This window comes from Amblyraja radiata, chromosome 4 (assembly GCF_010909765.2).
Source record: "Amblyraja radiata isolate CabotCenter1 chromosome 4, sAmbRad1.1.pri, whole genome shotgun sequence".
Lineage (NCBI taxonomy): Eukaryota > Metazoa > Chordata > Chondrichthyes > Rajiformes > Rajidae > Amblyraja > Amblyraja radiata.
In genome coordinates this window covers 62,375,409-62,391,250 of record NC_045959.1, presented here as the reverse complement: position 1 = coordinate 62,391,250, position 15,842 = coordinate 62,375,409, and the positions used below count along the sequence as shown (strand labels likewise).

At 42.5% G+C, this 15,842-nt stretch overlaps 1 protein-coding gene across 1 annotated transcript in view; it reads right to left on the bottom strand.

Moving 5' to 3' along the window:
* colec12 (collectin subfamily member 12) overlaps positions 1-15,842 on the bottom strand; it is a 139,177-nt gene that overhangs the window by 103,633 nt on the left and 19,702 nt on the right. Inside the window, exon 2 of the mRNA XM_033019617.1 lies at positions 10,409-10,459. Coding sequence (XP_032875508.1) covers positions 10,409-10,459 — 51 coding nt within the window. The remainder of the gene's footprint in view (positions 1-10,408; positions 10,460-15,842) is intronic.

The window sequence follows — 15,842 nt, the reverse complement described above, 5'->3', positions numbered from 1 at the left end:
TTACTGAAATAATGAAAGGCATGCAGTAGATAGAGTGGATGTGGAAAGGATGTTTCCACTAGTGGGAGAGTCTAGGACCAGAGGTCACACCTTTAGAATTAAAGAATTCTCTTTTCAAAAGGAGGTGAGGAGGAACATCTTAAGTCAGAGGGTAGTTAATCTGTGGAATTTATTGCCACAGAGGGTTATGGAAGCCAAGTCAGTGGATATTTTTAAGGCAGAGATAGACAAGTTCTTGATTAGAAAGGGTGTCAAGGGTTATGGGGAGAAGGCAGGAAAATGGAATGAGGAGGCAGAGATCAGCCATGATTGAATGGTGTCGACTCGATGGGTCAAATGGCCTAATTCAACTCCTATAACTTGTGAACTAGTGATGAGTCACTATTTTCTAAACTTACATTGGGCCTTGTTATACCAATAAAGAAGGCTACATTTAGAAAGGTCAGTGTGAGAGTGGGATAGAGAATTAAAGTACCAATCTTTATGAAGCTCAGAACCTCCATCAATCACTGCTGTGAACTGATTACATGTGCCATACAAAACAATCGGCGATTCTGTATTTGATTTCTCCTATGTAGAGGAGACCATTTCGTGAACAATTAATGTAAAGTTCAGAATCAGAACAAATGCAAATGAATTGTTGGTTCATTCGGAAAGACTGTTTGGGTCTCCGAATAGTGGGAAGGAAAAAAATCAAGTGCTGCACCTCTGTGGTTACATACAGAAGTAATTGATGAAAGGGAGTGGTTTGTAGTGCTAGAAAGTGGACAACGGAGTCACATAGTGAAATATAGTTTAATTTAGTCTAGAGAAGCAGCAAGGAAATAGGCCCTTCGGCCCAACGACTCCACGCCGACCATTCCACTAGTTCTATGTTATCCCACTCTTCTGTCCGCCCCTACACATAAGGGACAATTTTACAGAGGCCAATTAACCCACAAGTCTTTGGGATGCGGGAGGAAACTGGAACACCTGGAGGAAGCCCATGCAGTCACAGGGAGAACATGCTAATTCCACACAGATAGCACCAAGGTCAGCATCGAACCTTGGAACTGGGAGAATGGAATGGTGTCCTTATTGGAGTCAAGGTGGGATAACGAATTGTGACGATCACTGCGGGAGTCTGTAGGTAAAAAATGAAGACGGGTCTCGACCCAAAACGTCACCCATTCCTTTTTCTCCAGCGATGCTGCCTGTCCCACTGAGTTACTCCAGTTTTTTGTGTCTATCTTCAGTCAAAAATGAACGCTTGTTGCTAGGCTATCTTCTGAGGCAGAGAAATCCAGAAAGAGAAATGAAAACCCAAGGAGATAGATGGAAATTGGCAGATAAAGTGATAACATTTTCAAGTTCTCTGAGTCTCAGGAAACAGCACCAAAACCTTGTTTAGGTTTTAGTTTAGTTTAGAGAAACAGCGTGGAAACTAGGTCCTTCAGTCGACTGGGTCCGCGCCGACCAGCGAACCCCACACATTAACACTTTCCTACACCCACTACAGACAATTTTTACGTTTATACCAGGCCAATTAACCGACAAACCTGTACATCTTTGGAGTGTGGGAGGAAACCAAAGATCTCGGAGAAAACACATACAAGTCACGGGGAGAACGTACAAACTCCATATAGACAGCATCCACAGTTGGGATCGAAACCGAGTCTCCGGCGCTGCATTCGCTGTAAGGCAGCAACTCTACCACTGTGCCACCGTGACATTGGTTGATGTACTGGGGAGTAAACGAGGCAGGAAACACGAGTAGGACTGCAAAGTAAACAATTCCACTTATCCAACACAAATACTGTATAACTGTAATTTGGGCACATTAAAGTTCCCATAGTTGATGTGGAGAAAATAACTGCAGATAAATGATAAATGATCTAATGTGAGAAAGAGTTCAATCAGGCAAATGGATGTGTTGGTGGAGGGGAAGCGGCAGGGAGTTCTTAGACCATCCTGGTCTGCTGGAGGTCTTTAAGGATTGTATGATCTTGTACTATTTTAATACTCTTTAATACTTTTAATACTCAGTTTGCAAATTATAAGTTCTTTGAGATTTATTGGCTTCCAGTTTCACTAATATCTCCAGTACTATATTTAACTAACACAACATTATTTTCATTCCTCCTTCTCATTAGACTCTTGGTTCACCAGTATTTCTGAGGTTATTAGATTTGTATACTCATCTATGAATACAGAACTAGTACTATTGCCGACTTCCTCTGCCATTTATTTTTTCCACTGTGTAAAATTTCCTATTTCAGACAGCAAAGAACATATTTGGCTTCACTAACATTTTCTTTCATACTTGCAGAGGTTTTTACTATCTACGTTCATGTTCTGTGCAAGCTCTCTCTCACGCTCTTTTTTTACTCTTAGTCAATTTCTTGTTGTATTATTGATAAATTCTAAATTGCTCTCAATGTTCCTTTCTACTTTTACTGACACCATTATATGACTTTATTTTAGATCACTATCTCTTACTCTGTTAAATATTATTGCACTAATTGCCACTCTGTGTTTTCATGCCAGAAAGGAATATGTATATACTAGACTAAGTGGGACCCGTTGGATCCCAGCATCACACGGGAGGGCTGGTCCCCCACGCAATATTCCACCTCTCCACCAATTCCAATATTGGTGGCCAGTGGGGGGGGGGGGGGGCTTCTGGAACGCTAGTATGGGTGTTGTGCACTGAAGGGACTGGTTTCCAGATGGCTACTACGGACATTGTGGGCCGAATGGATTCTTGAGCTGGCGGTTCACTCAAGCCTGTTGTGCTGGCAGCTCACTCACTCACGGCTGGTGGGCTCACAGTTGACTCACGGCTAATCCTTGAAATTCCATTTCAAGCAGGGTGCAAGGCCACCAAATTCAAGTGCAGTTTCATACCATTTCAAGCAGGGTTCAAGGCCACTAAAGACAGCGATCGTGACCTCTTCCTCCCCATCTTATAGAGACTGAGCCACGCCCACACTTCCAGGTTTTATAGTCCCTCCCCCCCTCACACCAGAAGGGGCATGACCTTCATGGCATGACTGACAGTAGAGAAAATCTCAACATTTTTAAACACTAATAACTCTTTTATTTTTCATTGATGGGAAAAACCTCGGCACCTTATGAGCAGAGAGGGACTCTGAGTAAGATGGCCAAAAATCACAGCTGTACATGGTAGCGTTTTTTCTAAAATCAATATAAAGCACAAACAGGAAGTGGTCAAGATTAAACTTTTAATTATATAGAAGGCATGGCAACTTTAATTAGTCAAGTCAGCTTTAATTGGGCAAGGCAGCTTTAATTAGGCAAGGCAGCTTTAATTAAGCAAGGCAGCTTTAATTAGGCAAGGCAGCTTTAATTGGGCAAGGCAGCTTTAATTAGGCAAGGCAGCTTTAATTAAGCAAGGCAGCTTTAATTAGGCAAGGCAGCTTTAATTAGGCAAGGCAGCTTTAATTAGGTAAGGCAGCTTTAGCGCTTTCAAACCAAAGACAACGCAGCTTTAGCGCTGTCAAACCAAAGGCAATGCAGCTTTAGCGCTTTCAAACATTTTAAGAATAAGGAGTAAGCCATTTAGAATGGAGATGAGGAAACACTTTTTCTCACAGAGAGTGGTGAGTGTGGAATTCTCTGCCTCAGAGGGTGGTGGAGGCATGTTCTCTGGATGCTTTCAAGAAAGAGCTAGATAGGGCTCTTAATGATATGGGGAAAAGGCAGGAATGGGGTACTGATTGGGGATGATCAGCCATGCTCACATTGAATGGCTGTGCTGGCTCGAAGGGCCCAATGGCCTACTCCTGCACCTATTGTCTAGTGTCTATTGTCAAACCAAAGGCAACACAGCTTTAGCGCTTTCAAACCAAAGGCAACGCAGTTTTAGCATTTTTAAACCAAAGGCAATGCAGCTTTAGCACTTTCAAACATAGAAACATAGAAACATAGAAACATAGAAAATAGGTGCAGGAGTAGGCCATTCGGCCCTTCGAGCCTGCACCGCCATTCAATATGATCATGGCTGATCATCCAACTCAGTATCCCATACCTGCCTTCTCTCCATACCCCCTGATCCCTTTAGCCACAAGGGCCACATCTAGCTCCCTCTTAAATATAGCCAATGAACTGGCCTCAACTACCTTTTGTGGCAGAGAATTCCACAGATTCACCACTCTCTGTGTAAAAAATAATTTTCTCATCTCGGTCCTAAAAGACTTCCCTCTTATCCTTAAACAGGGAGCACTTTCAAACCAAAGGCAATGCAGCTTTAGCACTTTCAAACCAAAGGCAACACAGCTTTAGCAATTTCTAACCAAAGGCAATGCAGCTTTAGCACTTTCAAACCAAAGGCAATGCAGCTTTAGCACTCTCTAACCAAAGGCAATGCAGCTTTAGCACTTTCAAACCAAAGGCAATGCAGCTTTAGCACTTTCTAACCAAAGGCAACGCAGCTTTAGCACTTTCAAACATAGAAACATAGAAAATAGGTGCAGGAGTAGGCCATTCGGCCCTTCGGGCCTGCACCGCCGTTCAATATGATCATGGCTGATCATCCAACTCAGTATCCCATACCTGCCTTCTCTCCATACCCCCTGATCCCTTTAGCCACAAGGGCCACATCTAACTCCCTCTTAAATATAGCCAATGAACTGGCCTCAACTACCTTCTGTTGCAGAGAATTCCACAGATTCACCACTCTCTGTGTAAAAAATGATTTTCTCATCTCGGTCCTAAAAGACTTCCCTCTTATACTTAAACTGGGAGCACTTTCAAAGCAAAGGCAATGCAGCTTTAGCACTTTCTAACCAAAGGCAATGCAGCTTTAGCACTTTCAAACCAAAGGGAACGCAGCTTTAGCACTTTCAAACCAAAGGCAACACAGCTTTAGCACTTTCAAACCAAAGGCAACACAGCTTTAGCACTTTCAAACCAAAGGCAACACAGCTTTAGCACTTTCAAACTACATTTTCAAACCACATTAAGGGCACTGACAGGTCAATAAAACCACTCACAGTTTGGTAGACATGTGTTCAGTGTTATTCACAGCTCAGACTGAGAATTGCCACCTCTCGCTCCCCCATCTTGCAGAGAACTGAGGCACCTCCACACTTCCGGGTTTTATAGTCCCTCCAGAAGGAGCCTGGCCTTCAGGAGAGAGAATCTCAAAATTTTTAAAACACTAATAACTCCTTTATTTTTCACCGATGGGAAAAATCCTCATCCTGCGCAGCGGAGGGGGACTCTGAGTAAGATGGCCAAAAATCACAGCTGTAAGTGGCAGCGTTTTTCCTAAAATCAATATACAGAGCAACAGGAAGTGGTCAAGATGAGACTTTAAGTAATATAGATATCTCTTGCCATTTCTACATTCATTATTTTATAGACATCCATTGAAGTATTGGCAACCCTTTAAGAATTGTACCCATTTATAATCTACTCATTGACTCCATCTATACTTCATGCTGCCTTGGAAAAGTGGCCAACATAATCAAAGACTTGTCCCACTGTCCTTCTTCTCCCCGCTCACATTGGACAGAACATACAGATATTTGAAAGTGCACACCGCCAGATTTAGGAACAGCTTCTTCCCCTCTGTTATCAAGCTTCTGAACGGTCGTTCCATAAGCTAGAGTACTGTCCGAACCACCTCGACCCCATTGTGAACATTGGACTTCGTCTCTGGAACAGTAGCGTCATAACACTGAGAACTATATTCTGCACTCCGTTTAGTTTCCGTTGCTCTACGGTACTTGGGTTTGGCTTGATTGTTTCTAGGTATCGTATTATCTGATTTGATTGGATAGCAGCAGAACCAAGTCTTTCATTGTACCTCGGTAGACGTGACAATAATAACTCAAAATATAAAACAAAACCTAGGTTTCAAAAGTTTCAGAAGCAGCCTGTGTCAAGGAAAGTTTCAATAAGAATGCTGCTTGGCGTTTTTTAACCTCTTTTATTAACAAGGATGTCTTGTCGATAGTTTAAATGACGGACGATTTTGCACTATTTTGCACTATCTCAGAGATGAATCAGGGAGATGCACGTGTTTACATTTCTTATGCATGGTCCATATGAATAAATTAATGTCTTTTCTTATTTATTTTTTATTATACAAATACGTTTATTCAAAAAATAAAAATAAACATACAAATTAGCACAATCAAAGACTGCCTATGTTGACAGTTTACAAACGATCATCAAATTAATATAACAGCAACTTTATCAACAAAACACTCAACCTCCCGTGGTGACCAGCATTCACGGAAGGCCTCCAAAGTCCCTGTGGACACCGCATGTTCCCTTTCCAGGGACAAGCAGGCATGGACGTAGGCCCGGAAAAGGGGCAGGCAGTCAACCCTGGTGCGGCCTTCGACTACCCGCTGCCTGGACCCGCGAATGGCCATCTTGGCCGGGCACAGGAGCAGACGGACATGGAGATCCCCCCCTCCCTCCCGACCTTCCCCCCTCTGTATCTTGAGATTGAACATTTCCAAAATGTTCCCTTTAGCTTTAAGTTTTATCAGAAGAAAATGTGTTTGGTCTATATCCACATTATTTACTTACCTTAAATCTCGGCAGGCAATGACATTGAAGTCTCAGTGATCTAACGTAAATGTTCAAGTTACTGGAGTATTCTAATATTTTTCTTGAAATACCAACAGAAACTGACAGCATCTCCACTCCAATAAAAATAAACCGGTTTGAAAAATGTGACTATAATTGTATGATTCACTATTTTCCAATGGTAGCTGCAATGAGTATAGAAAGAAAGACCGAAGTATTGGTAACAGGCTTAGTCGACTTCCTCTCGCACTTAGTCTTTTTTGCAAATAATTTTTGAAAATTAAATTCTATTACTTGCTTCAGCAAATAATTTCTAAGATTTTTTCTATTCTTGCTTCTTTGAAAGATCACATTCTTTACAGCCTAACGTACATCAACGCAAACTTTCCAGTGTACATTTTCCACATTCTGTCATTTACATTGGCATGAATATAATGATCGGAAATAAGGCTGTGGTTTCACTGAACGGTTTATGTGACAGCTGACAAAGCTGCAGGGATCTTGGAGATAACTGCTTTAGTTGCACACAAGATACATTTTTTCTCAGGCCCTCTCTGTTCAGAAATGTAGAAACTTCTTTGGAATTCCTTGTGTTTTACTGCAGTCATTTGATCAGAGGAATGACAAAATTACCCACTGATAGCATTATTATTTCTCTTTAGTTCAAGTTGGCAGCATACCATTCCCAAAATATGAATAAAAAGAAAGAATAAGAAACGCTTTTTCAAATATAGCAGAATTTTTGAAGCGGCAATGTCATTGGAGGAGACTTGAAGTTGCTAAATGGAACTGCTACATGTTTAAAAAAAACAAAGTGCTGGAATAACTCAGCGGGTCAGGAGGCATCTCTGAGGGCTGTGGATAGGCGACATTTCATGTTGGGACCCTTCTTCAGACTGGTAGTAGGAAGAAAGGAAGTTGGAAAAGAGGTTGGGGAGGGACAAAGTCAAGTGACAAGTGAATATACGGTGAGGAGAGTTTGATTGGTAAATGGCTGGACAAAGGCTAGAGATGAAAAGGAGACAAGAGGGAGATGATAGGGAGAGAACAGGAATGAAATGTAAAACCAGAAAGAGGGATATAAGTGTAAAAGGACTGGTGGGAAAGGGAAAGAAGTACACTAGGGTGGGGCACAGGAAAGCGATTGAGGAAAAGGGAAGGGGTGTAATCTAAGAGTGGAGAACTCAGTGTTCATACCGTTGGATTGTAAACTACCGAAGTGGAATGTAAGGTGCTGTTCCTCCAGTTTGCATGTGGCCACACTCTGACCATGGAGGATGCTTAGTCCAGAAGGTTGATATGGGAATGGTAAGGGGAGTTAAAATGCTTAGCAACCGGGATATCCAGCGAGACATGGCAGACCAAATGTAAGGGTCCAGCAAAACGGTCGCCTTGTCTATGCTTGGTCTTGCTGATGTAAAGGAGGCCACATTGGGAACACCGGAAGCTGTAGATGAGGTTAGAGGAATGCCCAGAGCAGATTTATATACTTAAACCTGTTATGGGCTTTTCGGATAAAGTACGACTGAGATAAGATGAATATGCTAAATTACACCCTTGCTGTATCCATTTAATTTGGCTCCAGGGAGACCATGTACGCTAAAACAATGCAGATTAAAACAGTTTATACACAGCATATGATACAAACAAAATAAATTAGCATTTGAGGAAGATTTCTCCTATCTTTCAGTAAATTAAATTCATAAGTTATAGAAACAGTATTAGACCATTCGGCCCATCAAGTCGACTGTCATTCAGTCATGGCTGATCTATCTTTCCCTCTCAACCCCATTCTCCTGCCTTCTCCCCATAATCCCTGACAAACTAATCAAGAATCTAGCAATCTCAGATTTAAAAATATCCATTGACTTGGCCTCCACAGCCTCAGTGGTATTGAATTCCACAGACTCACCACCCTCCGACGAAAGAAATTCCTCCTCATCTCCTTTCTAAAGGTACGTCCTTTTATTCTGAGGCTATCTAGAATTTCCAGATTAAATCAGAAAAGCATCTAATGCAGTGCATATTCTGCAGCAAATGCAGCGAATAAAGCCAATGTGAGCATTTCAGATTAGTGAGCACATTTGCAACTGTGAAGGTCTTGTTCGATGAAATGCAAGGAACCAACTTTAATTAGGTAGATAAAAATGCTGGAGAAACTCAGCGGGTGAGGCAGCATCTATGGAGCGAAGGAAAAGGTGACATTTCGGGTCGAGACCCTTCTTCAGACTGATGTGGGAGAGCTGGGAAGGGGAGGGGAAGGAGGGAGAAAGCAAGGACTACCTGAAATTGGAGAAGTCAATGTTCATACCGCTGGGGTGTAAACTACCCAAGCGAACTATGAGGTGCGGCTCCTCCAATTTGCAGTGGGACTCACTCTGGCCATATTCAGCAGAATGATCTTCAGGAAGAACTATAGCAGTTTATACGATATTACAACAGATTCATTCCTTTTATACTGGATCGGTGTTGCTTTAACAACATGCGCTTTTGAAGAAAAGATAGTGTATTTGTTTGGTGCCCCATTGCAGAACTTAAAGACTGCGGTTTACCTCATCTCAAGGATGCAATGGATCTGCACAGGAAACATTCCACAGTTACTCGCACCTCTGGCAAGGAAGGCCACGAATAACATTTTCGAGTGTATCTCAATAATGTGCCAGTTTCCCTTACAGTCACATAGTCATGACACATGAACATATGACACAGTTCACTTATCAGAACTGCATATAATTACAAAAGCCATCTAACATTCACTATTATCATGGGGTCTAATAATTCATGGCAAAGGTCAGCATCAGAATACTAAATGGGGAATTTATTCTGGACTTTCACTGCATTGATTTTCATCAGGCAATATAACTGTTTGCACATGTGCACATATCTTAACACATCAGACTATTTACCCTATCTATGCTCCTCACAATTCTATGTATACCTCTATAAGGTCCTCCATCAGCCTTCCCCGCTCCTGAAAAACAAACCTAGTCCACCAGTTGCACCTCATCTCAGGTAAGATCCTGGTAAACCTCCTCAGCACCTTCTCCAGTGCAATCATAATGTGGTGACCAGAATAGCACAAAATACTCCAACTATGACATAACCCTCAATATCCTTGGGGCAGGGTTCCCTAGACTTTAGCCTTCTTCCTTTCAGGAAGCATTGGCCCTAAACTCTTGTTATTTCATTCTTAATAGATATGTTTGACTTCTAATGACAAAATATTTTAAGCAAGCTCACAATATTGTAATCGCAAGAATCAGATCTCCACTAAGACACGGTATCAACCCTAGCATCTGTTTCTGTATTAAAATTTTCAGTGTGGTTATAATATTATTACTGTAAAGTTTATTCGAGCTATTGCGAAATTTTTAAAATTGTACCAAACTCTCTGCTACTCTTGTGCAAACTCAGGGTAAGATACCTCTTCAGAAAATCAATGCCTATTGAATGAAACATACTTCTGGAAACATAACAGAATAGAAGTAGAATGTCAAGCTCAAAAAAATATTCACTTATGTGAAATGTACTGATTACTGAAATATATACAGAATATAAGATTCGTCATTTCAATTTTGTTTATCAAGTTGGAGTATAGACATATCCCAGTAGCAATCTAAGAGTTGTTGTTTTGTGATGTTCCCTAAATTACAGTTCTCCAGGTATACCTGACTTAAGGTTCATAAACCTACTCTGGATGTATTTTAGGAATTAGTTCTTGATTGCATGACTCACTTCAAAAACAGTTCTGTTAATGCCGTCTTAAAAGTATTTTCTGTGCTTGATGATGGGGTTTTGTTCTTTTAGCAAAAGCTTCTGACATTGATTACTTTTGCAAACACTCATGGTAATCAATACTCACCAAACCTTTTGTAACCCATTGAATGTACCTCCTCTTCTTCAATGTAGTCGTCTGCAAGAACAAATAATTTAATCAATATAGGAAAATAGAGCATGGTATTAACAAATATAGACAGAAGGCTGGAGTCCTGTACTCCACATCAAATTATTAAAGGAAATTATTAATTGTTTCAAATTCTATGCAGCCTCTATTAAGCAAAGTTGTGATCTGTCTCTAAAATGCTTTCATCTCAATTAATAGATTCTGATTTTCAGGGCAGCACAGTGGTGCAGCTGGTAGAGTTGCTGCCTCATGGAGTCAGAGACCTGGGTTCGATCCTGACCTCTGGATATGCACATTCTCCCTGTGACTGTGTGAATTTCCTCCAAGTGATCCAGTTTACTCCCACATCGCATAGATGTGCAGGTTTGTGGATCAATTGGCCTGTGTAACATTGTCCCTAATGCGTAGGGAGTGGATGAGAATATGGGATAACATAGAACCAGTGTGAACAGGAACTGGCATGGACTCGGTGAGTCGAAGGGCCTTTTTTCATGCTGTTTTCTGATTTTGTTATTTCCAAAATATTTTATGTATACCTAAGCTCTTTGTTGACACCTCATTTGTCTGACAATTTTAAGGGAAGGTTCCATTTTTGACAGTGTTATCGAGAGTCAAGTCAAGAGCGTTTTATTGTCATATGTCCCAGATAGAACAATAAAGGGGGTGTCCCACTTGGGCAACCTAATTGGCGAGTTTAGAAGAGTTTATGAGAGTTTTAAAAAATGACGTTGAAGACCTCCTTCGACTATGTAGAAGACCTCCTTTGACCTCCTTCGACTATGTTGAAGACTAGCTACGTCTAGCTACAACTAGCTACGACTAACCGATAAAATTGGACACCGAATAGTGGAGAGTGAAGACGACATCCTTTGATCTCCTTCGACCTCCCTCCGACCGCCCTTCGACTATGGTGAAGACTATCTACGACTACCTTTGACTACCTTCGACTACCCTCGATTACCTATGACTAACATGCCAACCTACTACGACCTGCTACGACTAAACCTACGAGTAAAAAAAGTATCAACTTTTTCCATGGCGACCTTTTTTTACTTGTGGGAATTTTTAACATATTGAAAAAACCGACACGACCTAGCTGAGGCCTTGAGTATGCGGATACCACTCTCGAGCATGAAGGAGAGTTATGAAGACCTCCTACGACCTCGTGTCGACCATGCTGCAAGTATGAATCGAGGGCAAACTTGCCAGAACTCGCGGATTAAGTCGCCCAAGTGGAACAGGCCTTTAAAATTCTTACTTGCAGCAGCACAACAGAATATGTAAACATAGTACACTGTAAACAATATAATAAACACGAGAACAAAAAGTTCAGTGTATGTATCTATACCTACTCACAAATACATATATATATATACTAGCCTAAGTGGGACCCGTTGGGTCCCAGTATCACACGGGAGGGCTGGGCCCCCAACGCAATATTCCACCTCTCCACCAATTCCAATATTGCTGGCCAGTGGGGGGGGGGGGGTCTTTCTGGAGCGCTAGCATGGTGTTGTGGGCCGAAGGGACAGGTTTCCAGAGAGCTAGTATGGACAATGTGGGCCGAATGGATTCTGGGGCTAAGCTCAGTCACGGAAACCACACACACACACACACACACACACACACACACACACACACACACACACACACACACACACACACACACACACACACACACACACACACACCATATATATGGCAGTAAACTTTCTTGAATCTACTTACACGGCTGAGCGCGACCTCTCCACTTTGGGGCTTCCGCAGTCAGCGGCACTTCCGCAATCAGCGTGACCTCTGCACTTACCAGAAATTATGCAATTAGCACGACCTCTGCACTCACCGGAAATTATGCAATCATCGCAACCTGTCCACTAAGCGGAAGTCACGAAATGAGCTGGACTTTTGAACCAAACACTGTCGGACCTAATAAAGCATTTATTCCTTCCAAACACAGTCGGACCTAATAAAGCATTGCAGTTTCAAGCACAAGCAGGGCAGCAGGCCAAACAACTCATGGCATTGTCATTAAGGGCTAACAAATCATTTATTGCAATTACATTGCAGACTCACAGTTCAGTTGATTCGCAGCTTAGAATGAGAGTCGTGGCCTCTCCCTCGCTATCTTGCAGAGTGACTGAGTCAAGTACAGGTATCCGGGGTTTTATAGTCCTGCCCCCACCCCCGGAAGGGGCATTACCTTCATCGCAGTGATTGACAGGCGAGAGGATCTCAATTTTTAAACCCACATAACTTTTTTTTTTTTTCATCGATGGGAAAAATCCTCGGGGCCTGCTCAGCGGAGGAGGACTATGAGTAAGAGGGCCAAAAAATCATAGCGATATATGGTAGAGTTTTTTCTAAAACCAATATACAGCGCAGACAGGAAGTGGTCAAGATGAGACTTCTTCTTGTTGCAGAAAGTTGTAGGAAGAAAAATACTAAAGTGGAATAACAGAATAACCAAAGGTAGTAGAGTTAAGAGTGTGTGGCAGTACCTCTGGAAAGCAGGTGAGAAAGAGGCGATAGGTTTAGGGGTCTGACTGAGCGGGGAATAAATTGTTTTTTAAGTCTGGAAGTTTGAGCTTTCAGGCTCCTGCATTTTCTCCCAGAAGATAGAAGAGGAAAAATGTAGTGCCAAAGTGTCAGACATCCTCAACAATACTTCCAGCCTTCTTAATGCAAAGCAACATGAAGATGGACAGACTGAAGGAAGTGTCGAGTCTGTGATGGACTGTTCACCACTCTCTGCAGGTTCAGGCAGCCAAGATCAGAGCAGAGCAGAGCAGTTGCCATATCACTCCGGGAAGCATCCCAACAAAATATTTTCTATACCGCATCTGTAGAAGTCTGAGAGAATCCTCGTGGACATGCCAATCTTCTCAGAGCCCTACGTCTATGGTGTCCTCCATCACTCTATGCCGTTGCAGGCTGTGTCTGGTCAGCACGCTCGGTCTCACAGAGCGCCGCCCAATCCAGTCGAGCCCCTGGCTGATACACAGTTTCCAGCTGTCTCCTCGGTCCAGATTCTTGCATCGACCAGCGAACCGTCATCCCTCTCTGTGCCCCGACAGCTGACCTTGAGTGCGTGGAGGATAATACCTCGGTTCCTCTTACCGGCCCTTTGTATTTGCGTCCGCCGCCACCGCCATCTCTCCTCAACCTCTTCTCCGGGACTCCGCTCCTCAGGGATGAACAGAGGCTGGGCTCAGACACTTCCCTCTTGAGGACGAGCTACCCGATCCCACGGCAGGTGAACCTAGCCTATGCCAGCAGGTAGTACGGCACCATGGTCAGCACTTGAGGCAGTACTTTCTGTCAACCTCTTTGATAGTGGGGAGGTCAGTATTCATGATGTCCACCACATCTTGCAGCCTTCTTTGTTCTCGACCATTTGTATTATCAAATCAGGCTGTGATGCAACAAGTCAATATTCTTTCCACCATAAACCGGTAGAAGTTCTTTAGATAATTAGCAATATGCCTCATCTCCTCAAACTTCTGAGGAAATAGTGGTGCTGGTGAGCTTTCTTTGTGATTGTATCAAGGTGCTGGACCCAGTACAGATCATCAGAGATGTGTAATCCCAGGAACATAAAGCTGCCTGATGAAGGGTCTCGACCTGAAACGTCAACCATTCCTTATCTCCAGAGATGTTGCCTGACCTGCTGAGTTACTTCAGCCTTTTGTGTCGATCTTCAAACTAAAGCTGTTGATTTTCTCCATTGTGTCCCACCATAAATGTGGATTTAATTAAACAATCTGGTAACAGAAGGTTTAGTTGAATTCGTCCTTTGTTTTTCAAAACATTTTTGGTATAGTCTGTATTATTTTTTTGTTTATAAATCTAAAACGTTCTTGATAAAGATAAAACATTAAAAAATATATAATACAGTATAAACATAGAAAAATAGGTGCAGGAGTAGAACATTTGGCCCTTCGAGCCAGCAGCGCCATGGCTGATCATCTAAAATCAGTACCCCGTTCCTGATTTTTCCCTTGATTCCTTTAGCTCTAAGAGCTAGATCTAACTCTCTCTTGAAAACATCCAGTGAATTGGCCCCCACTGCCTTCTGTGGCAGAGAATTCCACAGATTCACAACTCTCTGGGTGAAAAGGTTTTTCCTCATCTCAGTCCTAAATGGCCTACCCCTTATTCTTAAACTGTGCCCCTGGTTCTGGACTTCCCCAACATCGGAAACAATTTTCCTGCATCTAGCCTGTCCAATCCTTTATGAATCTTATATGTTTCTATAAGGTGTCCTCTCATCCTAAATTCTAGTGAATACGTCCAGTCGACCCATTCTTTCATCATATGTCAGTCCCGCTATCCCGGGGATTAGCCTGGTGAACGTACCCTGCACTCCCTCAATAGCAATAATGTCCTTCCTCAAATTAGGAGACCAAAATTGCAAACAATACTCCAGGCGCAGTCTCACCAGGATCCTGTACATCTGCAGTAGGACCTCCTTGCCCTTAAACTCAAATCCTCTCACAATCAAGGTCAACTTGCCATTGGCTTTCTTCACTGCCTGCTGTACCTGCATGCTTACTTTCAGTTACTGATGTACAAGCACACCCAGGCCTTGTTGCAACTCCCCTTTTCCTAATCTGACACCATTCAGATCTTCTTCTTTCGTGCCCACCATCTATGTTTCAAATGTTCGGTCAGGCTCTTGCACAGTGGACAGCCTGCTCATTTTTCACTGCTAGATCTTCCAGGCAGCATTGTTCCCCAAGAAGTGGGCATCTTAGTAGGTGTAGAATGGATTGTACAGATGTTCCCCATTCACATTATGTGTCTGCCTCATCTGCCTAGACCCATTTGCTCATATTACCATTCAGATAATAATCTGCTTGAATAAATCTTGTTCTTGCCACCAAAGTGGATAGCCTCACATTTGTCCACATTATACTGCATCTGCCATGCATCTGACCACTCACATAACCTATCCAAGTCACTCTGCAGCCTCATAGCATCCTCTTCACAGCTCACACTTTCACCCAGCTTTGTGTCATCCGCAAACTTGAAGATGTTACATTTAATTCCCTCGTTTAAATCATTAATATATATAGTAAATAACTGGGGTCCCAGCACCGAGCCTTGCGGCACCCCACTACTCACTGCCTGCCATTCTGAAAAGGACCAGTTAATTCCTACTCTTTGCTTCCGGTCTGCTAACCAATTCTCTATCCATGTCAATACCCTACCCCCAATACCATGTGCTCTAATTTGGCACACTAATCTCTTGTGTGGGACCCTGTCAAAGGCTTTTTGAAAGTCCAGATACACCACATCCACTGGTTCCCCTTATCCATTCTACTTGTTACATCCTCAAAAAATTCCAGAAGATTAGTCAAGCATGCTTTCCCCTTCATAAATCCATGCTGAC